The sequence below is a fragment of the Zootoca vivipara genome, chromosome 6 (genome assembly GCF_965207765.1).
Source record: "Zootoca vivipara chromosome 6, rZooViv2.hap1.1, whole genome shotgun sequence".
Taxonomy (NCBI): domain Eukaryota; kingdom Metazoa; phylum Chordata; class Lepidosauria; order Squamata; family Lacertidae; genus Zootoca; species Zootoca vivipara.
The window spans coordinates 19,281,985-19,309,153 of record NC_142589.1 but is presented as its reverse complement, the minus strand read 5'-3'; the positions used below and the strand labels follow the sequence as shown (position 1 = coordinate 19,309,153).

Sequence of the window (27,169 nt, the reverse complement as noted above, 5' to 3'; positions counted from 1 at the left end):
GTGACCATAGCAATATATGCGATGGCATGTTTGGTAGGCAGAGAAACACAAGAGGGATCTGCAACAAAACGTGCCTTTTCTTCAACTGTGCTCTCCCTCCTCGAATGTTCAGTGATCATCGATGAAAGCAAAAGTTTCATCTGCTATCAAACTCTTTAAAAATTTCAGTGGCCTTTGACCTCCTTCATCTCTGGCCACCATAATCTCAAGCAGGCACCTTCCATTTTATGGAAATGGATTTCTTTTTAAATCGGTGGAAGGTTTGTGTATGTAGATCTTTGAAATCTAAGGGGTGGACAGCAGTTTGTGAGCTTAGATTAGGGACTCGCTGTGAGGGAGTGGGAATTTGCAACAAAGCACAGTCGCATTATATGTTATACATACCTTTCAACTGTATAGAAGCCTCAAATACCAATATTTATTTTGTAAAGGTTCTCTTGCATATTTACACCAATCATATACTAGGCCACATCCCTCCAAATTCGGGCCCCTTCTCCCTTCGACATGTCATTTCCCGTACTAATTTCCCATTTTTCCACAACAAAGGTTCTTAAAAACCTTGCATTGTATCCTTCTGAATACACCCAAAGGGGCTCCTTGAATCTGGCTGAGAATCTCTTCCTTCCGCTGAACACCAATGCCCTATACCCACCACTAAGCAGATGCGAGTCATACCCATTCCTTTGTGGGATATCGACCCCCTACCAGGGAATTTGTCTTATGTGAAGCACCTTTTTCTAGTTGCTCCTCTATTCCACGCACACAAGGGGGAGCCAGTCACTAAACAGTTTTAACAGGAAATGCCTTTATCCCTTAACAGGTTTGCAAGTTATTTCTCCCTGTTGTTCACTATATTTTGCATGTGCTTTGGTTCTTCCTCCACTGCAAAAATATATATTGTAATTCATTTAAGCCCTGTCACAAAGAGGCAACTGCATTTCTTCCAGCCCAGCGAGGGACCGTAGCTGGAAGTGTCTGGAATGAACATCATCGACATGGATGCACAAATCCAGCCGTCTCAGGGGCTTGTTTTCAAAGCATTGTAAACGGACTTTCCTGATACTGTGTTCTATTTCTAATGATTTCGGCTTCGGTGCTCCTCACAGCTGGCCTGGACCTCTTGTCAGCTAGAATGGCTTGGCAATCAGTCCCCAAGAGGATGGTACTGATCCTTAGGGTTGCCAGACTCAATAGAGGACAGGACTTCTGTGCCTTTAATTGCCCTGCTCTCTTTTGAGTCTGGAAACCTTAAAGAGAAACCAGCAGACCCTTTGTTTAATTTCCTAGCAAAGGGTCTGCTGGTTTCTCTTTAAGGTTTCCAGACTCAAAAGAGAGCAGGGCAATTAAAGACACAGAAGTCCTGTCCTCTGTTGAATCTGGCAACCCTACTGATCCTGTGAGCGCATTCAGTCTCCCCATGATTTCTCCGAGCCATCAGAAGGTGTGGTTCTGCTCCAGGTGGCCTGTTTGTGGAGCATTCATCCTGAAGGCTGGCGCAAAGCTAATGTGGAGATTAGACAACGCCTCTTCTTTACTGAGTGACTGATATGTCATTATACATATTCCCATTAATAATCTGCTCATTCCACACTTTGTAGAGCACCCCCTCATCACTTTCCTAACTATACAAAGCCATTTTTTTTATATAAAAAAAGTGGGTTGGTTGAGCCAGAGCATTTTAATCCACTTTGATTGCAGAAACCTAAATTTCCGGTGTGCGACTGAACGACTCCCTCCAACAAAATGCTGACAGCCTGGAGGCGAGCTTGAATGGAACGATGGACCATTGCAATGTGGAAAAAGTTTAATTCCTTGATTCTCATGAGTGGGTCTTGTGGGCCTTGGCTTTAATCGGCCATTGGCCTCTTCTGCCTTGCTGATAAGATGGAAGGAGGAGATTCCCTTGATCTTCCCTAGTGGTGACAGGCCGAAAATGACCGATATATCGATCTGTCCAAATCATTTAAAGCAGGGGTGGCCAACTCCGAAGAGACTGCGATCTAACTCACAGAGTTAAAAACTGGCAGTGATCTACCCCCTTTTGGGGTGTTCAGGTCAAAGTTGTTTAGGGAGGAGGAAAGCCTTGTTTTTTAGGGGTTCAGGTCAGAGTTGTTGAGCTTTTCTGAGGTGGGAAGAAAGCCCTGTTTTGGGGGGTGAAGGGCTAAAATGTTGAGCATTTTTAGGGGAGCCAAAGTTGTTGAGCTTCTTTGGAAGGAGCCAGTGATCTACCAGTGATCTACCACAGACGTCCAGTGATCTACTGGTAGATCACGATCTACCTGTTGGACATGCCTGATTTAAAGCATTCATTGCTGTTCAGAAATAGCTCAGCTTCACGGTTGCTCACTTAACAGCATGTTTTTGTTCCCCTGTGGGCTTGGACCGAGAAACGAAAATCCCTGTGTATTCCACTTCCTGAACTAGGCACTCTTGACTTGCAACACGATTCCAAAGTCAATAAAGAAGAATTGCTTGTGGCTTTGCCTGCAATTTTTTCTCCTTAGCCAAAACCTTAATGTCTGTTGCAGGTGGAGGCAGTGTTTTCTGCTTTCTGAGTCAGATTTAAAATGACAACCAAATAGTTCTGTCGAACGGTTTGGCTTTACAAAGCATGTTTGCAGGGGGAGTGTTAGCAAAAAGCAGGCTGTTTAGAGGAAATGGGCACTCCTCCTGCATTTAACTTTGCTGTATGTCAGGGAGCCTCGCATTTAGGGGAACCTCGCTTCAGGAGTCAAATGTGGCCAGTATAGATCTTTTCACATAAGCACTGATTAATTAATTTCAAAGGGTTTACTCCTAATACGGCAGATGTCAGCTACAATATCTATTATACTACTACCCCGTTCTTCCTCTGAAGGACTTAGTACAGCTTAATTGTGGTTTGCAAAGAAACAAACAATCCTTCGGACTGGTAATTTGTTGGGTTTTTTAAAAATGTTTTTTTAAAAAATATAAAAACCAAATCTAATACATAATGGTAATTTATAAGTCACAATAGACAGTAATGGATCATGTCTCATTTTCAAACGTGCTTGATGGCTTCCCTTTTTTCTTTAAGATATGCATAAAAGAAGATATCCACATATTTCAATTATCTGACTGTGGAAGCAGGCAAAATTGTGCTAGATCTTCCAGATTATGATAGGTGCCCAATGGGGTTCGGTTCTTGGTAAGTGTACATGGATTTCACATTCACTGGTTTTTTGTTTTGAAATGCAGATTTTTGTTTTGTTTTCTGTATTAGGACATTAGAAGGTTTCTTGGTGTGTGTGTGTGAAAATCATGTGCTGTGTATGTTTAACTATTTGTGCATGATTGTATACCTTCTCTGGTCAAACCCCCAGGGATGAATGTTGGTCTCCTTTCCCATAATAAAACTGTATTACTTTTGGATCAGGGGGCGTAGACTCTATTAAATCCTTACTCAAACCCCATTAGGCAATGGATTGAGAAAAAGGCAGGAGCATGACATTGGGGAACCCATAACTGATAAAGACTGGCAAGAAATCTGGGCTGGGTTTATGCCAGGTCAGTTTCTGCCAGAGTTTAAACTCGCTCGCCATTGGTAACTTGAAGTCTGCAGGCAATAAATGCCAGAGAGCATGCTGGGCCCCTGGTTCTTGTTATCACATGCGTGGTCCTGCCCAAAGCATTTTTGGAAAGCATTTTTGGAAATGGAACATACAGGTGAAACTTTGAAAATTAGAATATCATCGAAAAGTGCATTTATTTCAGTAATACAACTTAAAAGGTGAAACCAATATATGAGATAGATGCATGACATGCAAAGCAAGATATGTCAAGCCTTTATTTGTTGTAAATATAATTATTTGTCCAGTAGCACCTTAAAGACCAACTAAGTTTTTGTTTTGGTATGAGCTTTCGTGTGCATGCACACTTCTTCAGATACACTTGAAACAGAAGAAGTGTGCATGCACACGAAAGCTCATACCAAAACAAAAACTTAGTTGGTCCTTAAGGTGCTACTGAAGGATTTTTTTTATTTCGCTTCGACTCAGACCAACACGGCTACCTACCTGTAACTATAATTATTTGTTGTTAGGCAGGTCAATTATAAATGGAATGTAATTAATGAAATGTAATAGCAATGTTTATTTTTGTATTATTGTAACTATTTGTTTTATTACTGTGGAATTTCCAAAGGAAAGCATTTTTAAAAATAAAAATAAAAATAATAAATAATAAGTTGCAATACTGAAATAAATGCACTTTTCAATGATATTCTAATTTTCTGAGTTTCACATGTATACCTAAACCAAAGCTTCCACCACCCAGTCCTAAACTCACCCTCCTTTCTCTCTTTGATTCTGAAACATTATTACGGCGGCAAGTTTTAATTGCACACCTTATCGAAGCAGCTAGGCTATAGCTAAGCTTTGTAGAACTTGTCAAAAGAATGAACTATTCAGATGGGGACTTTGGCACTGATGGAACAACCGACTCGTAAACTTCGAGCCCTAAGCAATGAACATGCTCCTCATAAGTTTTACACCATCTGGTGAAGTTTTATTTTGTATGCAGTAGCAGAGGAATAGAGCTTTCTCTCGCCTAGCAGACATGGACATAATGTGGAACAGCACTTTGGGATAATTTGTTTTGAACCAACCAGGTTGACTAGGGAGGTTGGAGGTGGGCCTGTTTGATTTCTCTCTCTCCTTTTCTGTATTTACAAAATTATTATTATTATTATTATTATTATTAAAAAAGAAAGCCCACAGATGCAACTTTAGAAGCACTTTTGCATCTTTATATTTTGGCAGGGTTTACTTCAGAGGAGAGGTGGTGCAGAACTTCAATTCACTTCACACTGAAAGGTGACTCTGCCTATTTTGTACTTTTTCAAACAATACACTAACTGAAATGTAGCGCTTCATCAAAATTCACGCTTCTCTGAATTTCGAAATGAGGTTCTGCAACAGAGTGATGTGTACAAAAGGGGGCATATATTAAGGCAATGTGTACATAAAAAACGAAAATAACCTACGAATACATTATGTCATGGGATATTGCTTTGCAATAATGTGCATGTAAGGCAAAACTGCACGCAAACCTTTTTATATTAGTTGCTTTTTTAAAAATGCAAACTGATGTGGAAATGTGGAGAACTGACCTTAAGACTGGAAATTGTAGACTAGGAGGAAAAGCAGAATTGACAGATATGCCCACCTCTACTTAGGAGCAAGTCCCACTTGAAAATAAAGGGATCTTGCAAGTCCATGAAGAAGAAAATGACCCCCCCCCCAAATATATATATTGTGTTCCCTGGGACATCCAGACTTCCAGTTGCAGCTAACTCAACACTGATAGCAAGACAGGAGGCCACACTTAGCTCTGCCTTTGCTGCTGCTCTCAGCCTCTGTTGCTCCATGGCAGGCATCCCCAACCTGTGGCCCTCCAGATGTTTTGGCCTACAACTCTCATGATCCCTAGCTAACAGGACCAGTGGTCAGGGATGATGGGAATTGTAGTCCAAAACATTTTGAGAGCTGAAGGTTGGGGGAGCCTGCTCCATGGACTTCCGGATGGTAAGAGCTGTTCTGGCAGAAGAACGATCTGCCCCAGGAGCTGGTGGCTGCGGGAGGTATTTAAGCAGACAGTGGGTGGCCCCCTTGCCAAGGATGCTCAACCTGCAAGATCCTGGACTACTGCCAGGCTGGTTGGTCTAGGCATCCTTTTCAGCTCCTAAAATCCCATGGTGGGGAACCTGCTGCCCTCCAGATGTTGTGGGACTCCAACTCCCATCATCCTCAGCCAGCATGGTCAGAGACAATGGGGATTGACAACATCTGAAGCGCCATAGGGTCCCTCATCCCTGAGTAGTTTGCATATGATAATGGTGGGGGAACCTCAGGCCAGGGATCAAATGCTGCTCTCCCTAAGCCACGCCCTTCTCCCCAGGCCACAGCCTTCACTGGTGCTGCTCTTGCACCTTCCTTGATTGACTTTGCATGACTGGAATGTGCCCTTGATTGCCTCCTGCTAGCTCAGGTGGAGGGAGGGAGAGCTGTGCAGTGCAGGAATCACAGCTGTGCAGTGCAGGAATCACATGGCCACGCCCACTATTGTTTCTGGCTCCACCCGCCGCTGGAACCTTGGTAGGCTGTCAATGAAAGAAAGAGGCCTTCTGGTGGAAAAACAAGTCTCCCATCTCTGCAGGAGGTCACTTAGTTTGTGGTGGCCAAAGGTGCCAATGAAATGGATGGAGAAAACCCTTAAGTCAGAGGGGGAGAGTGAAGATCCAGTTGCAGCTGATCTGGGAGGCCTGAGCCAGCCACACCTGAAAGTTATCATTATTATTATTTGTTGCCCAGGGAGCCTTTCCTTCCCAAGCAAAGAGCCATCTGGGCTCTGATCCAGAACAGGACTGCAGTGTGTGTTTGTGTGTGTGGCAGGGAGAATAAGGATTAAAGCCCCCTTACCTCCCCCTGCCAGGGTCCCAGTCAGGAAAGAGGTGGGTGGGGCACACACCTGCTGTTTACTTTTATTTATTTCTTTTTTAAAAAAAAATCACAAAATTGCTGATTGCATGAATGGCATCAGGTTCCAACGTGGCCCCTTGATGAACACAGCTGTGTGAACTTTGTAAGATGAGCTTTAAGAAGAGAAATGAGCACAGGCATAAATGTCCTCTCCCTGCTCGCAACACCCTCCTTCTACAACCAGGGAAAGGATGTGGCTCCACAAGGAAACATCTGCTTTGCATGCAGAAGGTCCCAGGCTCAATCCCTGGCATCTTGAGGTAGGACAGAGAGACACCTGTGTCTGAAACCATGGGGAGCTGCTGCCAGTCAGTGTAGGCAGTACTAAGCTAGATGGCTCAAGCTTAGGACAAGGCAGCCTCTTATGTTCTCTATGTGTGGGTTACGGGCTCTCAGGTGTACATATCCAAATCCCTCCTTGAACCTTTTTCCCAGTTAAGGATGCAATCCTAGTTACACTTACCTGGAATTAAATCCCACTGAACTCAATGGATTTTATGAGTAGACGCACAACTAAATTGACTTACTCCTTGAGCAGGCTTTGATAAGCTTGCACTGGCAAGGGTACAATCAAAAATTTGCCCATTTGCTTACAGAACCTGTCTACTCAAAAGCAACTCTCCCATGTTCAGCGGCCATCCCAAGTTAAGTTTGCAGTCTATAACAGTGCAATCCTAGCCATGCCCTACTCAGAAGCAAGTCCTACAGAAGCCAGTGCAGGTTGCTTTGGGGCATAGCTGCCAAGTTATCCCTTTTTTACAGGGATTTTCCCTTATGCTGAATAGGCTTCCTCGCGAGAAAAGGGAAAACTTGGCAGCTATGCTTTGGGGTAAGCAGGGTTAGAATTTATTTAGTGCCTGAATATCATAGCTGCCAAGTTATCCCTTTTTAAAAGGGATTTTCCCTTATGCTGAATAGGCTTCCTCACAAGAAAAGGGAAAACTTGGCACCTATGTGAATATATAGCCCACCCTTTCCCTCCCTGGAACTCAAGGTGGCTTGTGTGGTTCTCCTGCACAACAATCCTGCCAGGTAGGTTAGGCTGAGAGTGAGTGACTGGCCTAAAGCCGCCCAGGGAGCTTCACAGCCCAGTGAGGATTCAAACCCTGGTCTCCCAGGTCCTAGTCCAGCACTCTAACCACTACACCAGCCGTAAAACTACTAGCATATTTGCAAAGCTGAGCAGGATCTGGTGTGGTTTCAAATTGGATGGTGGGGAGCATGTTGAGATTCATGTGGTTAAGATTCAGGCATTGCAGGCAGTTGGACTATGTGACCCACGGGGTCCTTTCCATCTCTGCAATTCTGACTGAGGAATAAGCTCTTGCCAGCTTCATTCAGAGTAAACGAGCAATCAGATCAGGCTACAAAGTTGGTGGAGAGGGGGAATCTTCATGTTTTGGTCTAAATCCAGCTTTTCTTTGGGTATTTTAAGTGAGGGAGAGAAAGAGGCACCGATGGAAGCTCCCACCTTGGGACGCAGATCCTTGTAACACGAGCAAAAAGAAAACACATATATTAATTGCCCTAGCCGAATCCTCTTCCTCTTTCCAGCTGGCTCCCCTCCTCCTCCTCCGAACCTGAAAAAGTGGGGTGGGATGGCTTTCTGTTTAACTTGAGTCTCCAAAATTCAGCGGCTTGTTTAAAGGGGAGGGAAGGAGGGGAGAGAACAGCTTCTCCTGCAACGGGATAGCTCGCATTCTGCAAAGAAAGAGAGAGAGAGACAGAGAGAATTAATGGGAGTTTCTCCCCATTGTGCGTGAAGGCGCCCTGGAATGCGCATTGTATCCTGTTTGGAGGGAGCAAAGGTGTGCGCGCGCTTTTTCCTTCTCCCTCTCTTTCACCGTGCCTGGATTTTGCTGCAAAAATACTATACTTTAAGAAGCATGGATCGAGCTCGCGAATGCATCTCCCTTTGTCTGGACGGATCCTGCCATCCATGGGCTTCTCTTGAATGCCACCGTCGCAGCAAAGCCCTTTAAGGCTGGGCTGCAGCACTCCGGAGAGGGCAGCTGTTTGTTGCGCCTTTTGGCTTTAAGTCTCCCTGCTTTCCCGTGGATGTGTGAGGAGGAGGGAGAGGAGAGCTCGGTTGCTCCCCAGAGGGAATGTCCCCCGGGTGACAGATATATTTGTCTCCCGGCAAGGGGGACAGAGAGTTCCAAAAGTGCTCTTTTGTAAAGGAACAGCAGCGGCAGGAGGAACAGCGACAAACAGACCCGGCTGGTTCAAATGGTAGCAATGAACTTCCTTCCTCCGAAAATCGGGGACCTGCCAGAACTGTGACTTCGCTGCAACTTGCTGGAGGCACCTCGATCCTGCGGGAGGTGAGGGGCCGAGGATGGCAGCGATGGCGATCCATGCCCTCGCCCGGTACATCTTTGTCCTCAAGCTGCTTTTCCCTGCCTACGGGAACAAGCTGCTGCCCAACATGTAGGTATTCAAACTTGTCTTTGGATTGGGGCCAAAGCTGGGCGGAAAACTTTTTTTATATGCTGTGTGAAAAGGATAATGGTGGCTAAGAAACTGAACTGTGAAGTGGGAAGCCCTGGATTCAGATTCTGCTCTCTGCAGCTGTTCCTCCGTGCACCCCCTCTACCCATGGGCGTAGCCAGGGTTTTTTTTGGGGGGGGCAGAACCAACGTGATTGGTCAGTTAAGTATTTCTATTGTTTTACTTGATCTAGGGGGTGCAGCTGCCCATGCCACCCCCCACTCCAAATCTGCAGTATTGGAGGGGGTACTAATACTGACCTACCTAGGAAAGCTGGTGCAAGAATTCCTGAGTTAATAATAGTTGTGAATTGCTATGATTACGCTAAGGTGCTATGGTGAATGCTAAGTATGAGGGTTAGCAAGGTTCTGTATTTCTTTTCTCCTGTTGGACTCCTGTACTTTTATCATTCATGGGGCAAAGATATTCCTGAAGAAACATCTCCACCCCCCTTGTTCTGCCCGGACACTGAGGTCCAGCGCCAAGGGCCTTCTGGCGGTTCCCTCACTGCGAGAAGCCAAGTTACAGGGAACCAGGCAGTTTTTTAAAAAACCCGAGGAAGGGGGTTAGTTTAAATCAGAGGTAGTCCAAGTGGGGTCTTCCAGATGTTGTTGGACTTCCCAGATGTTGTTGGACTTCCCAATTCCCATTCGCCCCAGCCAGCACGGTTAGCAGGGAGGGCTGATGAGATCTGAACAACATCTGGAGTACTGCAGGTTAGCCAGCCTAACCTGGATAGTGCATATTGCTCAGAGCCACAACCAATCAAACACAGTATTGGGATAGATTAATAAAAAGACAGTGTGGAGTAGTGGTTAGAGTTTCTGCCTAGAACCTGGGAGACCAGGGTTCAAATCTCCCCACTCGGCCATGAAGCTCACTGGGTGACCTTGAGCCAGTCACTGACCCACCTCGCAGGGTTGCTGTAAGGATTAATTGGAGAGGGGAAAACTGTGTGCGCCACTTTGAGCTCCTTGGAGAAAGAGCTGGGATATGAGAGCAATGCCATAAAATAATAAATGCATTTTGACAACCTACTCTCCCAGCCTTTGCCAAGCTGGTGCATCTGGAGGACACAGGAGAATGAGCGCTAATCTACTCCATTTGCAAAAATAAAATAAAATCCCAGGTAGTTTAAATAATCCTTTCATGCTCTCTAAGCCAGCGAAGGAATTTTAAGTATAGGAGGCAGCCAGCACTTCCCCCTGTGTGTTGAACACTTTAGTGTCAAGCAGCAGTTCAGTAGGTGAAGCATTTTTCTTAGCTTTTCCCCTGGCCCACATGGGAAAAGCTCTACCAGTTGAGTATCTGTGTATTGTGCAGCTGTTAAGACTCACAGAACACATGTGTGCAGAAAGTGATTTCTGCTCTGTGCAATGGGACCTATTCACTCAGGGCCGGCTCTAGGTAGACCCCCGGTGGGGCATGCTGCACCTTTCGAGGGCGGGGGCACCGGAGCGATCTCCGCCCCTCAGCGCCAGGGCGGCCGGCCTGCTCGAGACTGCCCTGTATTCACTAGAGCAGAGGTGCAGAGCCTTGGGACCAGGGTCCAAATGTGGCCCTCCAGGGCTTTCTGTCTGGCCCCCGGAAATCTTCCCAGGCTGCACGCCTCTCACTTGCCCTGCTTTGCACACTCCTTGAGTGTTTTTGCCTGGCTGGAATATGCCCTTGATCTCTGATAATAGTTCCTGCTTGCTTGGATAAAGGACAGAGGGCAGTTTGTGTGTGTGTGTGTGCGTGTGTGTGCGTGCGTGTACTCTGTACAAAGGCAAAAGTCACATGGATTGATCTGCTCACTTTTGCCCCAGCTCCACCCATAGCTGTCAAGTACCCTGTTTTTCCCAGGAAACCCCCGTATTTTCTTACCGTTTCCCGCTGATCTCCCGAATGGATTTATATCCTTTAAATCCCCTGGAAAGCAGCTCCTGCCGGCGGCCATGTTTCTGGTGCCGCTCTGCCCATGTATAGGCACCGGAAATCGGGCGGTGCCAGCATCGGAAGTCGTTTATACACATGTCCGGAAGTGCATAGAAGCGACTTCCGGTGCCGCTCAGCCCTTGAGCTGAAAAAGCATCCCTCACCCCACCCGAGAAAGTTCCACAGGGGCAGTCATGTTAGTCTCTTGTAGCAAAGTCAACCACTTAAAGACAAATTTAGAAGCTTTTATGTATGTGTCTTCTGCAACATGCCATCTATGCAGCAATAGTGGTGGATTTCTCTTGGACCATCAGCACGTCAATTCACTCGGTGGTTCTGGAAGGATTCCCCGATGTTACTGCATCATTGCTGTGTGGAGGGGCACTTTTGCAGCATGGGACATGGGTGGTGCTGTGGTCTAAACCACCGAGCCTTTTGGGCTTGCTGATCACAAGGTCGGTGATTCGAATTCCTCTGTCCCAGCTCCTGCCAACCTAGAAGTTCGAAACCATACCAGCCCGAGTAAATAAATAGGTACCGCTGCAGCAGGAAGGTAAATGATGTTTCTGTGCGCTCTGACCTCCATCATGGTGTTTGTGCGCCAGAAGCAGTTTAGTCATGCTGGCCACATGACCCAGAAAAGCTGTCTGCAGACAAATGCTGGCTCCCTTGGCCTGAAAGCGAGATGAGCATGATACCCCATAGTCAAATTTGACTGGACTTAACCGTCCAGGGGTCCTTTACCTTTTTTTACCTACAGTGTAACTAAAGAGCAACACCCTCTGCCCCCCCCAAACAACCCAGAACATTTGTGTTATGAAAAGTTGCAGGATTTTACCAGGAAGCTACAGGACATCTGCCCCGGAACTCTTGCAGGCTGAAACAGTATTGGATTGTGTATTAACTGCCCTGATACCATCATGAACTCAAATCATCGCAAATGCAGAATAAAATGGATTTCTGGAAGGGCTTTCAGTTGTCCCACCCCTACCCCCAGGAAGTGTGTGTTTTAAGGCTGCCTTCTTAAAGTGCTCAACCAGGAGAAAGTTGTCCACACTGCTCAGTTGAAAGGATTGCTCATTTTTACGAGCGCAGTATTTGCCTCCTGTCTTCCTCTCCTCGCAATTAAAGCTTATAGCTCTGGCAATCGGCATACGACTATGTGAATCTTTGGAAAGTTTCCTTACAAGCTTGAGCTCTGGCCAAGAGCGCCATTCTCGACTCAGCGAAATCTTTTTGTTTTCCTTTGTAAACTGAACCAGGATTGAACAACAGAGTAAATCCAGACCATCTTTTCCATATGTTGTTTGCCTTGCGATGGGGTGTGTGTGTTAGCGTTGAGGACAGAGGGACAGGACCATGCTCATTGATGCGCTTTGAAAGACTCCGCCATGATGACATTTCCCGTATTTCTGGAAAACTCATTAAGTTTATAAGCTGAGCAGCTTGAGGCAGGCATAACTTAGGCTGGTTGAGCGCAAATGCATTTTGAGAAAGCCGTTGTTACAATTCCGTCAGACCCCAAAATGCTTGGATTCAAGTGGATTTATTGCCCTTTGGATTGGCTCACCACAAATCTCCATCGGCCTTTGTCAACCTGGTGCCCTCCAGATGTTTTGCACTACATCTGGAGGTTTATCAGATTGGCTGGGGCTGATGGGAGTTGTAGTCTAAAACATCTGGAGCACACCTGGCTGGCAAAGGCTGGTCTGAGTATTCTAGTCCACTGTAGGGAGAAGATAAATTGGGTGCTGCAAGGTGATTTGCTGTGGAAGGTTTCCCTGTTGTCTAACAACAGCAGCAACAAGACATGCCTCCCCTTCTGCCTAAACATCTTGCCTGGCCCATTGAAGTCGGTGGGACTACTGGTTAGACATCCATAGACTGTGCAGTTGGAATCCATGATATATGGAAATTTGGGTGCATGTTTGTACACTTTGGTCAACTGTGTGTGTGGCTCAAGGGAGGGGTGGTGTGGTTCAATTAAAGGAGTTGGGAGAGCAGATAATGGGAGACAATCTTCTCTCTCTCTCAGGGTCTTGGAGAGCCGCTGCTACTCAGAACGGATAATATTGGCTCGATGGGCCAGTGGTCTAACTTGAAGCGAATGCTGTGTCTTCCATTGAGGAAGGAGCCGTAGCTCATGGTAACAGCATCTGCTTTGCATGCAGGAGGTGCCGGTTCAATCCCCGGCATCTCCAGGTAATTCTGGGGAAGACCCCTGCTTGAAACACTGGCAGTCAGCATAGATAATACTGCATGGACGCTCTGTCTCAGTACAAAGGCAGCTTGCGCATTTGGGTCCGCAGCGATCCAATTGCCAAATGGATGCGCTCAATCAAATGTTTGATGTGCTCAGAATGGGAGTCAAAGCACTCTGTGTACTCTCAGGAACGCCCTTTTGTCCTTAGATTTGTTTTTGTTTTTTGTTTTAAAGGAAGCAAAGCTCTGCTCCATTTTGGATATACTTATGCTGGACCTACTTGGAATAAGCCCTTTGAAATTAATGGACATGACAACTTTAGATCCATTAATGTCGACAGGTCTGCTCTGAGTAGGGCTAGCATTGGCTGCGACCCAAAGCCTTTCAACTTCACCTGCCAAAACCTCTGAAAGCAAAAGTTGGCAGTTTTGCAGCCCAGCCCAGGACAGTGTTCATCTCTGCACGTCTCAGTAAAGTAGAGACAGGTGGGGAGGATTCCCCCCCCCCACACACATGGGGTTTATCCTGAGGCTCCCTTGCAGCCTTTAATCTAGCCCTGTTAGCTTAACTCATCATCACTGACTGGAACGCTTCTTTTGATGAGCTCTTGATTTAGCTTAGCACATCCTGCCTCTCCATTCCAGCTTCCCTGGAGACAATAGATTTCACTCTCAGGACACGGTTTTAGCTGAATGAAGAACAAAATTAGCCTGGCAGTAAACAAACATTTCTGTTTGGGGGTTATGGAACCCCAGAGAGCCAAACGTGACTCGTGCAACGTCCGTAGGATCTGCGTTTCCTCACCTAGAGTGGCTGAGATGCTGGTGTAGTAGTTAGAGCCAGAGTGGGGGACTTTCTTGGAGCCCGAGGGCCACATTCCCTTGTGGACAACAAGGGGGGGGGGGACACACACACGTAAGTGTTGGTAGGGCCAGAGGCAAAGCGACTCCTAACTTTGCGGTATTGGTTACATTCCAGCCAGCAAAAAGCAGGTGGGAAATAGGAACAAGGAGAGAGTGGGCAGTCTTTATATTGAGATGTAGGGGGTGGAACCTGGGTCGAATCCACCATTAGTTAGAGCAGATCCACTGAAATGAATGGGAACAACCAACATAGGCCCATTCGGGAGGAATTAGGTGGATACAACAAATTATTTTCAGATTGGACTGGTATTGGATCCATTTCCATTCCCCAGTTTCACTTGCATTGTGTTTTCTTGCATTACACTGCTAGCTAATTTTACGAAACGATGCATTCCTGAAAGGTTATTCTCCCTCCCTCCACCCACCCTGCCCAAAATAGTGTGTGTGTGGTGGTGTTGGGGAGGGATTCATACCATAATCACTAAGGAATCCATATCCCCCATGTGCCAATCCCTAAATTATTTTGAAAGAAGGCAGTTGTGATGCCTACCTTGAAAAGTAGGGGCGCACAACCTGTTTTCAGCCAGGGGGCTGCCTTCTTCCCCGAGGGGCAGATGCCAGAGGGAAAGGCAGCTGGAGCGATGCATGTAAATTTTGCCTTTCTATGGTAGGCTAGTTCCTACACACACCTTTTGGCATCATCTGTCCAGGCAAGAGGAAAGCATGGCCAAAGATCAAGGACGTATTCCAACCAGGCAAAAGCAATCAAGGAGAGCGAGTTAGAGGAAGTATAGTCTGAGGGCCAGAGAAGAACAAAGCCTAGAGGGCCAGGTTTGCCACTTGTGCCTGAAAAGAATGTCCCACTATTCAGCCACGCAAAGAAATAACATCTTTCTTTTCCCTCCAGGCCAAACGTCTGTGCAGAGCAACAGCTTGCAATGGTCAGTCACCGACAGCCACGCGTCAGCTCCTTCTCTCGGTTGGTTAAAGTGTGGAATCCAAGTTGTCGAGGGCATCCGTGGTGCTTGGGCTATGAACGGAGGTATGTGCCGTCGCTGCACTGGGTCTCCCGTATTTGTTTTGTCGCTCTTTCCAATTGCTACGTTGCCCGCATCTTGAAAGCTTGGTGGAGCAGCCTCTCCACCCCTGGACCATAATGGAATGCGTTCAGTGCCAGTTACGTTCATTCAGAGTGGAACCATTGAAGTTAATGGACACGGCTAACTTAGGCCCACTGATTTCAGCGAGTAGGACTTAGTTGGGGGTGCGTACAGCCGTCAAAGTGAATGGGCCTATTGCAGTCATGCTCACTGATGTCATAGGGCCGTCTCTAAGGCTGCACCCACACCTTCAATTAAAGCACTATTATACCAGTGCTTTAAATGGCACAGCTTTAATAGCTTCCCCCAAGGAATCTTGGGAGCTGCAGTTTGTTAAGGGTGCCAAGCAGTGCTTTTTTTCTTCTTCTAGAAAAAAAGAGGTGCCAGAACTCACCATGAACGCCTCCCTTGTTCTCTTATAATGGCAATGGCGCCCACCTGAGAGGTGCCAGAACTGAGTTCCGGCTGGAAAAAAAGCCCTGGTGCTGAGAATTGTTAGGAGATCCCTCTTCCCCTCACAGAGCTACAATTCCCAGAGGTTTTTTTTGGGAAGGATTGATGGTTAAATCCAGGCATCCCCAAACTTTGGCCCTCCAGATGTTTTGGACTACAATTCCCATCATCCCTGACCACTGGTCCTGTTAGCTAGGGATCATGGGAGTTGTAGGCCAAAATATCTGGAGGGCTGCAGTTTGGGGATGCCTGGTTAAATCACTCTGAGATTTGTAGCTCTGTGAGAGGAAGAGGGGTCTTCTAACTAGCAACTCACAGCACTCTTAAACTACAGCTTCCAGATGTATTTATTTATTTTGGAAGGGAAGACATGCTTAAAGTTTATTGTATTTTAATGTTCTGTTGGAAGCCCCCCAGAGTGGCTGGGGAAACCCAGCCAGATGGACGAGGTATAAATAATAAATTATTATAATATTATTATATTATAAAGTTGTGTCATGCTGTATTAAATGTATGGTGCAGAGGTGGCCTGAGTAGGACCAACCTTGGACACAACCCAGTATAAATATATGAAGTTGCTTACAGCTGGGCTGGCTAACCTGTGTGCCTGCAGATGTTTCGGGACCACAACTCCCATCTTCATCCCTGACCATTGGTCATGCTGGCTGGGGCTGATGGGAGCTGGAGTTCAGCAATATCTGGAGGGGCTCCGCACCCCTGCTGCGCACAAAAATCAAACCATTGGTCCATCTAGTCTGGATTGTTTAATTTTACCGCAGTGGGCAGCAAGGTGAATAATGCAGTTTCGGGCAGCAGATGAACTGCAGTGGAATGGAGACAGTGCTGCATGCAACAAATACAGAAACAGAAAAGGATAGCTTGTTGCACCTCTACTCAGAGTAGATTCCTGTCTATCAGTTTCAGTGGGTTCACTCTAAAGAGGATTAAAGTTTTTGTGCAACCCTGTGTCCCTGAAAGAAATGAAAACAGCTCCTTCTTTCTTTTTTTAAGAAAGTCCTGTCTTGTATTTAAGGAATCCCTTGCAGCCTGTAATTGTCAGCAATTACCTTGCTGATGGAGAGCTGTCCGCCAGTAAGGCTGAACTTACTGATTTATTTCTCTCTTTTTTTTTTGTTTCAAAGTCTGTGTCTCTGTCTGGTGCAGAGAGGACACTTTGAAATGTGAGGGGCTTTGTCTGTTGCTGCTGCAGCACTTCAAAGGCTCAGAATCCTCCGTCTTGCAAATGTTCGGCTCGCTCTCATGCGATGAATCTCCCTCCATCCCCTCTTTTTAACATTGTAAATCAGGAAGCATAAACACAATCTCTCTTCTCTTCTCTGTGAGGCTCTAGCTGCTCTCTTCCTGGCTTGAAAAACATGCACGTTTTTGGCACGCAAAGTCAAAAGGGGTTTGTGCTTACCGTCAAGTCGGAGCACGGCAACCCGGTAAAGTGGTAGTAAATCCCAGGTTATTCCATGGCTGTGTATATTATTTTGCAAGAGTTACATAAGCAAATAGGCAGGGGTCTTGCCCCCAAGAGGCCATGCCATGAATATCAATAATAACTCCAGGCATGCCTGGAAGAAGCGGACCATTTGGATCCCTTCCAGTCGGGATTCAGACCTCATTATGGGACAAAGGTGAGAGCTGATTCCTAGTTCTGTTGGATCTCTCAGCGGCTTTTGACACCATCGACCATAACATCCTTCTGGACCGTCTAGAGGGACTGGAAGCTGGGGGCACTGTCATACAGTGGTTCCGCTCCTTCCTCCTGGGCCGTGTTCAGAAAGTGGTGGTGGGGGATGAGTGCTCAGACCCCTGGGCTCTCACTTCTGGGGTGCCTCAGGGTTCTGTCCTCTCCCCCATGCTTTTCAACATCTACATGCAGCCGCTGGGAGAGATCATCAGGGGGTTTGGGCTGAGTGTTCATCAGTATGCGGATGATACCGGTATTTGCCGAAATGGACCAACTCCCACTGTGCTGAGCTAGATGGACTTACGGTCTGACTTGGTATAAGGCAACTCAAGAGCTGGCTCAGTCGTAATCTCAGGGTTGTGGGTTCGAACCCCATGTTGGGTAAAAGATTCCTGTATTGCCGGGGGTTGGACTAGATGACCCCCATGATCCCTGTGTTATTATTGAGCTTGAGTTAGGCTAGATTTCAGCTGAACACCAGGAGGCTAGATTTTCTTTTTAGTGCAAGTTGTTAATAATATATATAAGCTTAAGGCATCTCAAGGCAGCCCTGTTTAGGGAAGCTTTTAATGTTTAATGGATTTCTGTATTTTAATGTTTGATGGATTTCTGTATTTTAGAATTTCTGTTTTGTTGGAAGCCGCCCAGAGTGGCTGGGGGAACCCGGCCAGATGGGCGGGGTATAAATAATAATAAATAATAATAATAATAATAATAATAATAATTATTAAATACATGTGCCAACAATCTGAAATTGTCTTCAGATAGCTCTCTGTTTAATAAACAAAAGGCAGCACCTGTGGGTGAAGACCTTTTAATTTCTTTATCCTTCTCTATTGTTGATAACACACCAGAACCACAACAGCTTTTGAAAATATTAATCAACAAGTATGTATTTCACCTGCATTACCCATGTTAATCAACCTTAAAATAATAGTTGGCTGATCTACCAGTTAAAGCAGTCAAAGTTTGCAGCTGGGTTCATGATAATCCTTCAGACCTCACTAGAACCAAAATAGTGTTTGAAAACACTAATAAATGAGTGTGAGTGTTACTAATCAACAGGTATGACTGTGACTTGCTATCCCTTGTTAATCAACCTAAAATATTAGTTGGCTGATTAACCAGTTTAACTAGTCAAAGGTTGCAGCCCATCTATCCATATTCCTTGGGAGTGAAAGCTCATAGCTCCGCTGTGTATGGTTCATATCATGCAAAGTATGTTTCCTGGCCTCTGTGTTGGCTTCTGGAGCTGTTTCAATTGGCCAACACTGGGCTGTGGAAGCAGATGAATCGGGAGCTTGGCTGCAGCATTGCGGATTTCCTTCATGGGACTAGGGAGGCACAGCAGCTGCTCCACCTTTTTTTATGTTATAAGCAGTTGTGTGATGAAGATAGGACAACAGGGGCACTTAGCCATGGGCATGGCCCAAGCAGGGGTTGCAAAACGGCAGGCAAAGGGCATGCACCACGTTGGCAGTTCTGGAAGAAGTCACACATTATTTAATGTTTTAATTTTTGGCAGGGAACAATTACGACCGATTTTGCCTTGTCATTCCGGGAGTATGCAGTTATGTAACTTTAGACCAAAGGTGGGGAGCTTCAGGTCCAGGGGCCAAATGTGCCCATCCAGACCACTCTGTCGTAAAATTATAGGAAGGCACCCAAGCATCATCTAGTCCAACCCACTGCAATGCAGGAATCACAGTTAAAGAAACCCCGACAGAGGGCCATCCAGCCTTCAATGAATTGAACTAGGATAGCGAGAGGAGGTTCTTAGCATTTTGAGAAAGCTGGACTTCCTTAGATGCCAGATGATCACAGTAGTCCTTAACATTAGTAACAACAATAAATTTATTAATGGCCCTTTCTCTGATGTGCATCAGACTTATGAATGAAGCCCAATACAGTGTTCAAAACATACCTATTAAATATCAGCCCTGAGTGCTCCCTGGAAGGACAGATCGTGAAGCTGAGGCTCCAATACTTTGGCCACCTCATGAGAAGAGAAGAATCCTTGGAAAAGACCCTGATGTTGGGAAAGATTGAGGGCACTAGGAGAAGGGGACGACAAAGGACAAGATGGTTGGACAGTGTTCTCGAAGCTACGAACATGAGTTTGACCAAACTGCGGGAGGCAGTGCAAGACAGGAGTGCCTGGCGTGCTCTGGTCCATGGGGTCACGAAGAGTCGGACACGACTAAACGACTAAACAACAACAACAATATATATATATATATATATATATATATATATATATATATATATGGAGAGAGAAAAAGGGGGGGAGAGAGAGATTTCTTCCAGCCTTACAAGGAGACAAAATGGATTGACTTGGGACGATTTGCTGCTGAGCCACAGAGGATGGGGGCAGTGGCGGAGCTAGCCGCTTGGGCACCCGGAGTGGCACATATGCTGTGTGCCCAGGGGGCGGGGTGAGCTGCCCAAGGGGGCAATCTGCGCCCATTGGGGGCAATCGGCTGTGGTGATCGGTGCCCAGGGGGGCGGGGGGGCGATCTGATTAGGGGGTGGCGGTGTGGTGATCCAGCCCGGGGGTGGGATTTTGTCACCCCCCTCAAGGATGACACCTGGGGCGGACCACCTCAACCCCCACCTCCTATGCCCCTGATGGGGGAGCTGCTCAAGGCTAGGGGGAGCCGGTGGTCTCTTGCCCCAAGGCCCTCAAAACCTGTAGCTGAGCCTGGGTCAAAAGACAAAGGTCTGAAAAAAGTCTGCCTGTAGCCAAAGTGCTCGAGCTGGCCTGAATAGCTTTTAAGCAACTGTCTGCACCCACATTCTCTCCCTCTCCCTTTCTCTCCTGTGAGCAACTCATATCTGGAAGGTAGAATACTTGACCTCCTCCGTCCTGGAGCAGTGGCGGGCTCTGGAGATGAGAGCAGCATTTTCTGCCAAGCCCAGAGCAAGACGGCCGGAGTAGTTCCACCTGCCTTTCCTCTCCCCCCTCCTCTGGGTCCTGTTAAGTATGGCTATTTTTCTCCAGCTTAGTTCTCAATGCAATAAGGAGCCATATTAATTTTTATTGGGCTCGACAACATGAGCTTTTATTGGCATCCCTCCTTGAAACCGCATTGCCTGATAGTTCTCCTCCTTGTGGGGAATCCTTCCTAGGCGGACTCTTCTGCCAACTGGCCGCTCCCACACCGTGTCTCTTGCTGTACTACCCGGGTCAGAAACCAAACATGTCAGATTGTTGCAGGGCACCTTGGCCTTCCTGTTGCACGAATAGCAACATTGGGTGCTGCCTTATGCAGAGTGAAACCAAAGTTCCAATTGCCTGAGAGGTGATTCGATAGCCGTCTTCAAATATCTGAAGGGCCGTGGCATGGAAGATGGAGGGTTACAAAAGTTGGGTGCTTCCTCCTCTCTCTTACGAGTGGTGGCAAGAGTCCATGGGGTTCCAGACCTCAACCCCCACCCCCGGGACTGTGTATCTTTGGAAGACTGAGACACAGTGGAGACTGTTGTAGCTATAAGACAGGCATCCCCAAACTTCGGCCCTCCAGATGTTTTGGACTACAGTTCCCATAATCCCTGACCACTGGTCCTGTTAGCTAGGGATCATGGGAGTTGTAGGCCAAAACATCTGGAGGGCCACAGTTTGGGGATGCCTGCTATAAGAAATATGGTTTATTTGCCTATTTACACCTTCAGTCTGCATGGAGGGGGTCCAGATCTTACAGCATGGCCATATCAAGAGGGGTCTGTCCCCCACAGCAGTGCAGGCAGCCTTCAGCCAACCTGCCCAAGATGGATCCCAGTCTTTCTTCTGCCGCCTTCTTCCCAAAACCCCTTGCTCCCAAACTTTTTTTCTGTCACCTCAAACACACACCCCATCACATAGGCTACATCTGTCCCCCCAGGCCAAAGGATTCCTCCCTGAGGGACCACCGTCCCCTTTTGCTAGGGGTTCCTTGCCTGGCACAGTTCTGCAGCTTGTGTTTTTCATACATATCCTAACTAATCAAAATCCTACCATTTATCCATTTCTAGTATTTAGTGTGTGTGTGTGTGGGGGGGGGCTTTCCCTCCCAAATCCAGTTTGGTGTAGTGGTTAAGAGTGGTAGACGCGTAATCTGGTGAACTGGGTTTGTGTCTCCTCCACATGCAGCTGCTGGGTAACCTTGGGCTAGTCACACTTCTCTGAAGTCTCTCAGCCCCACTCACCTCACAGAGTGTTTGTTGTGGGAGAGGAAGGGAAAGGAGATTGTTAGCCGCTTTGAGACTCCTTAAGTGGGACCCAGGTGGCGCTGTGGTTAAATCACAGAGCCTAGGGCTTGCTGATCAGAAGGTCGCCGGTTCGAATCCCTGTGACGGGGTGAGCTCCCGTTGCTTGGTCCCAGCTCCTGCCAACCTAGCAGTTCGAAAGCACGTCAAAATGCAAGTAGATAAATAGGAACCGCTACAGCGGGAAGGTAAACGGCGTTCCATGTGCTGCTCTGGTTTGCCAGAAGCGGCTTTGTCATGCTGGCCACATGACCTGGAAGCTATACGCCGGCTCCCTCGGCCAATAATGCGAGATGAGCGCGCAACCCCAGAGTCGGTCACGACTGGACCTAATGGTCAGGGGTCCCTTTACCTTTACCTTTTAAGCTAGTGATAAAGCGGGATATCAAATCCAAACTCTTCTTCTTCTTCTTCTTCTTCTTCTTCTTCTTCTTCTTCTTCTTCTTCTTCTTCTTCTTCTTCTTCTTCTTCTTCTTCCATGACACGGAACAAACTTGTTTTCTGCTGCTCCAGAGGGTAGGATCCAAATCAATTCATATTGCAAGAAAGGAGGTTCCGACTAAATATTAGGAAGAATTATCCAATGGGGAAAGCTATTTGACAGAGGAACAGACTCTCTTGGAAGGTGGTGGGCTTTCCTTCCCTGGAGGGTTTTAAACAGAAGTTGAATGGCCATCTGTCAGGGATTCTTCAGCTGTGGTTCCTTCATTGCATGGAGTTGGATTAGATGACCCTTGGGATTAGCCAAATTCATGGAGGGCAAGGCTATCAATGGTGACTAGCTATGCTTGCTATGTTCTACCTCCACTGTTAGACACAGTATGACTTTGAATACTAGGTCCTGGAAATTCCAAGTGGGGAGAGTGCTGTTGTGCCCAAGTCCTGCTTGCAGGCTTCTCAGGGGCATTTGGCTGGGCCCTGTAAGAACAGGATACTGGGCTAGAAGGGCCACTGGCCTGATCCAGCAGAGATCTTGTTAGGTCCTCCTACCTCCTGTGTGTAAGCAGCTTGGGAAGAAGTCTCTTGTCACCTTGGAGAGTTTCTTGAAGCCCAAATAATTTCTCCTGGTTCTAAACAATCCACACACCCCTCTTGAGGCGAACTGTTAACCATGGAGGGAATGTAACAATGAGTTTTCATTCATTTTTTTCAACCTCAGCATGCTTCCCTTGCAGGGCATCTGCTCCATCACTTATGTTAAACCTGCGGATTTTTTAAAAAGCCGATTGCGTGACGTTGAAAGCAATATGTGTTTTGAGCACAATGGAGAAGGGAGTCTTTTTGGCAGCACGCAACCCAGTTGGGCTTTTGCCAGTTTGCGAGCTGTTTTGCTGTCTAATGACTGGATATTGCTTTCCCAGACACATCTGGGCCCTGATTGCTTTCTCCATGCTTGGCTGAAATGGGTAAAATATTTTCGTGTTTTCCACAACCCCGTTTTATTTCTCTTTTCCTCCTTGCAAAAACGGACTGGAGATGTCGTGCATTTGGATGAAGCTGGATTATGCCTTAAGGCTTGTGCCCTATTTTGACTTTTTGAAGTTAATGGGCATGGCTAACTTGGGCTCCTTAATTTCATTGAGTCTACTTTGAGTGGAACTGAGTTGGATACAACCCTGATCATTTGCCCTGCATTGCAAGGGGTTGGGCTGGGTCACCCTTGGGGAAACAATTGTACAAATCTATGTTTTTATAAATGGCCTCGGTCCAGTATACTTGAAGGAGCATCTCCACCCCCATCATTCTGCCCGGACACTGAGGTCCAGTACCGAGGGCCTTCTGGCGGTTCCCTCGTTGCGAGAAGCCAAGTTGCAGGGAACCAGGCAGAGGGCCTTCTCGGGTAGTGACACCCGCCCTGTGGAATGCCCTCCCATCAGATGTCAAAGAAAAAAACAGCTACCAGATTTTTAGAAGACATCTGAAGGCAGCCCTGTTTAGGGAGGCTTTTAATGTTTAATAGATTATTTTATTTCATTTTTCTGTTGTAAGCCACCCAGAATGGCTGGGGAAACCCAGCCAGATGGGCGGGGTATAAATATATTATTATTATTATTATTATTATTATTATTATTATTATTATTATTAATTTATTTATTATGAGGGTGATGATGATTTGATTTTTTTGTAAATTAAAAGCACTAAGTAACCAGGAATTTTTTGGACACTTTTTTATATATAAAGAATTTTAATGGACACACCTGGCATTTTCTGCTATGCAGGAAAGTGTGTGAGAGTGCTACACTCAAATAAATCCAGTCATTCTGTGGGCTTTTACAGTTAGTTGTGTTTCATCTCTTGCCAATGTGATGTGTTGAAAACATATGTTAAAACCACCAGAATGGTCTAACAGTGAAGTTAGACTAACTCAACTGGAGTCTTAGCTATATGTGATGTTAAAGTGTTTTTTCACCTGTATTTTGGGTCGCTTACAGACCTCCCCTGTTTTTTTGGGGTGTGTGGGGTGGGGTGTGGGAGTCAACCACATACTGCGAAGTTCTGGTTGCATAGTTAAAGCTGATCCCGGTAAGGCTGGGGAAGATTCCTGTCTGAAAACCTGGAGATCCACTGCCAGTCAGTGTAGACGTTATTGGCCCAGATGAACCTTTGGTCTGATAAGGCAGATTCCTATGTTGCTCCCTATTTGCAATGGCTTGATTGCTCTGGGTTGCAGCCAGTGTTAGAGCAGACCCACTGAAATTAATAGACAGAGCTAATTTACGTCCATTAAAGTTCAACTGGTCTACTCAGAGTAGGACTAACACTGGATTCAACTTTCTGCATCTGATTTCTGCTGAATTATGCAGCTGTAGCCTCCGGCTGCAGTAAAATATAATGCTGCTTGTTTTGATGTTTTCTTTTCTCAGGATGGTGTATTACATGGACAACAGGCAGCTCTACAGCATGCAGTACCAGACGGTGTACAGGTGCTGCCCAGGGTGGTCTCAGTTTGGAGAGGACGCGGGCTGCCTTTATCGTAAGTGGTCCCTCCTTCCTCCTGCCATGTTTTGTCACCTGGCATAGCTCAGTCGGTAGAGCATGGGGCTCTAAAATCTCAGGGTTGTGGGTTTGAGCCCCACGTTGGGCAAAAGATTTCCTGCATTGCAGGTGGGCTGGAATAGACGACCCACACGCTCCCTTCCAACTCTACAGTTCTATGATGTGTCTCTTTAATTGCGAATACAGGGGTGCAGAATGCACCCTCGTAGGATGGTGTAGGTGAGCAACCGTAACGTTTGTGTATGCAGAATGTGTGGGGTGTGAACACCCCTGCTGACCCAAGGCAAAGCATGTTGTGCTTTTTAATAGTGGGGTAGCAAAGACAAATCCTCTTTGTGTGTGGCAGAGCAGAGGGACCAGACATTTGCTGAATCTCTGAGCAGTTGTATGCACTCAAAGGAACACAGAGCAAATGAATGGGAGGTGGTGATAGTATGGAGGGCCAAAGGGACCTTCTCAGAGAGGGTGGGAGCCTCATGTGGGCATCTTTCCCAGATGGAAGCGGACACTGTACAAGGCTAGGAAGCTCTGGCTCGGGGGCCAAATGTGGCCCTCATGTCTCTCTTAGGCCACACCTTCTCTCCACAGGCCATACCCCTTGCCAGTTACATTTTGCACCCTCCTCAAGTGTTTTTGCCTGGCTGGAGTGCATCACTGAACTCCGCTAATGCCTCTTGCTTGTCAGGGATGTAGAATAGAGAGGAGTGTGCTTTGGTGTGGTGTACTGTAGAAACAAGGTGACTGTACAAACAGTCCACGCGGGTGGCGCTGTGGTCTAAACCACAGAGCCTAGGGCTTGCCGATCACAAGATTGGCAGTTCAAATCCCCGCGATGGGGTGAGCTCCCGTTGCTTGGTCCCAGCTCCTGCCCACCTAGCAGTTTGAAAGCACATCAAAGTGCAAGTAGATAAATAGGTACCGCTCCGGCGGGAAGGTAAACAGCGTTTCCGTGTGCTGCTCTGGTTTGCCAGAAGTGGCTTAGTCATGCTGGCCACATGACCCAGAAGCTGTACGCTGGCTCCCTTGGCCAGTAAAGCGAGATGAGCGCCGCAACCCCAGAGTCGTCCGCGACTGGACCGGGTCAGGGGTCCCTTTACCTTTAGTGTAGAAACAAGGCAACTGTACAAACGTAAAATTTGCATTCATTGCTCTGCCTACTCTTGCCTCTGGCTCCACTGCCGTGTGGTCATCAAAAAGTTGCTCAGAAGGGATGAAGATTTTGGGCTGAAAAAGATCCGCCACTCACCCCCTAGGGTGAACAGTACTCTCTCTACCACCACCACCCCTCTCCAATCCCCCCCCCAAACCCCTGGAATTTTTGTTACAGTCAGCAAGGATATCATTGCGCAAGACTCCGTTTTGGTTCCAGCATTGAGGCGAAAACCTCAGAAAAATTACCGGCTTGCATAACCTATACCCATCTGCCATCCTCATTTGTGGAGAAAAAAAAACAACTAAATAGAGGTATTTCAAGTCCTGAGCTCTGAAACAACTTGAACTGAAACTTTTTTTCAAACAAGAATTTCATCTATGAAAAGAAAAGAAAGAAAGAAAGTGGGAATAAAAAAAGAAAAAATACTACTACATTTTAATACATTAATATACAGATGTGCATATTGTTATTATCCTAATACACATATAATTGTCAGTAACCCAATATATTCTTTGTAAACTCATACCATATACGGCTGTATTTATCCAAAGTCTGCATCTCTAAGCTGTCTGTTCGTATGTTGCCAATGTTGTCACGTTGTCAAGCCATTGATTAAGGGGGAATCATATCTCTATTCTTCCAGTTCATTAGTAGCATGAAACTTGCCAAAGGTGATCTTATGGCCTGAGTGGCATGTGCCCTTCCCAGGGTTGCCCAGAGGGCTGAAAGAAGTTCTCCACTCCTGGCCTAAAGGGGTTTGGGGAGAAGGAGAATCAACTCTATTCCGGTTTGCAAAGACATTGTGGCTTATTCTTACATAGGACCTCAAAAGTTGGGTTTTTTGTTTGTTTCCCACAAGTGTGTAGCAAAGCAAGAGAAATATTCTGAAGAATCTTGTTTTTGTTTTTTACCCTTTCCATTGTTCTTGGTTGGTTCTTTCTTCTTCTTAGCATGGAAGGTGTTCTAAGTTTACATCACTGAAATTCTAGTTGGCTCGAGGTCTGTTCCTATTTAAAGCCAAGACCTGTACTGAGGATATTTAACTCTGGACTGTTTTCGAGATCCATCTTCCTCATTTTTCAGAATGTTTGCAGAAATGATCAGGCTGCCGGGAGTTGCCTGATATGCCTTTGCGCTCCGCTAGTGCGATGCGTTCTGGAGTTTTTCCTAATAGCTTGGGCTGAAGAAGGTAAATTGGGAATCACTCTATGTACGCTGATTAATTGTGTGGGGAAAGGAGCCAGGCATTGTTGCTCATAGCTGGATAAGACCGCAGGCCCATTGTAGTCCAGCATTCCATTCCCAAAGTTTAGAGAGATGCAGTGGTGGTGACGATTATTATGAATTTGGCGAGTCTGTCTAGATGAATCCCTGGATTTCCTTCCCCAACCCGCAATCTCGTATCCGTGAGGGCGGAATGCATACAAGCAAGCTTTGCCAACCCAATTTCCTTTGTCAAGGCAATGGCTTTGGCTGGCCAGCTAAGTACTGCAATTTAAAAGTCCAAAAGGTTGCCATAGAAGCAAATGGGTGGGCCTTTCCCTACCCCATC

General features: G+C 46.5%; 1 protein-coding gene across 4 annotated transcripts in view; it reads left to right on the top strand.

Annotated features, from left to right (window-relative positions):
• The first annotated feature begins 8,005 nt into the window (after positions 1–8,005).
• Positions 8,006–27,169, top strand: part of MEGF6 (multiple EGF like domains 6) — a 201,376-nt gene continuing 182,212 nt past the window's right edge. For 3 of the 4 annotated variants that reach the window (XM_060276165.2, XM_088671671.1, XM_060276164.2), the window contains exons 1-3: positions 8,009–8,930; positions 14,881–15,015; positions 24,332–24,441. In XM_060276165.2, the coding sequence (XP_060132148.2) occupies positions 8,839–8,930; positions 14,881–15,015; positions 24,332–24,441 (337 nt within the window). In that variant the 5' untranslated portion in view covers positions 8,009–8,838. Of the gene's footprint in view, positions 8,931–14,880; positions 15,016–24,331; positions 24,442–27,169 lie in introns of all 4 variants that reach the window. The other variant, XM_088671670.1, reaches the window with a different exon arrangement.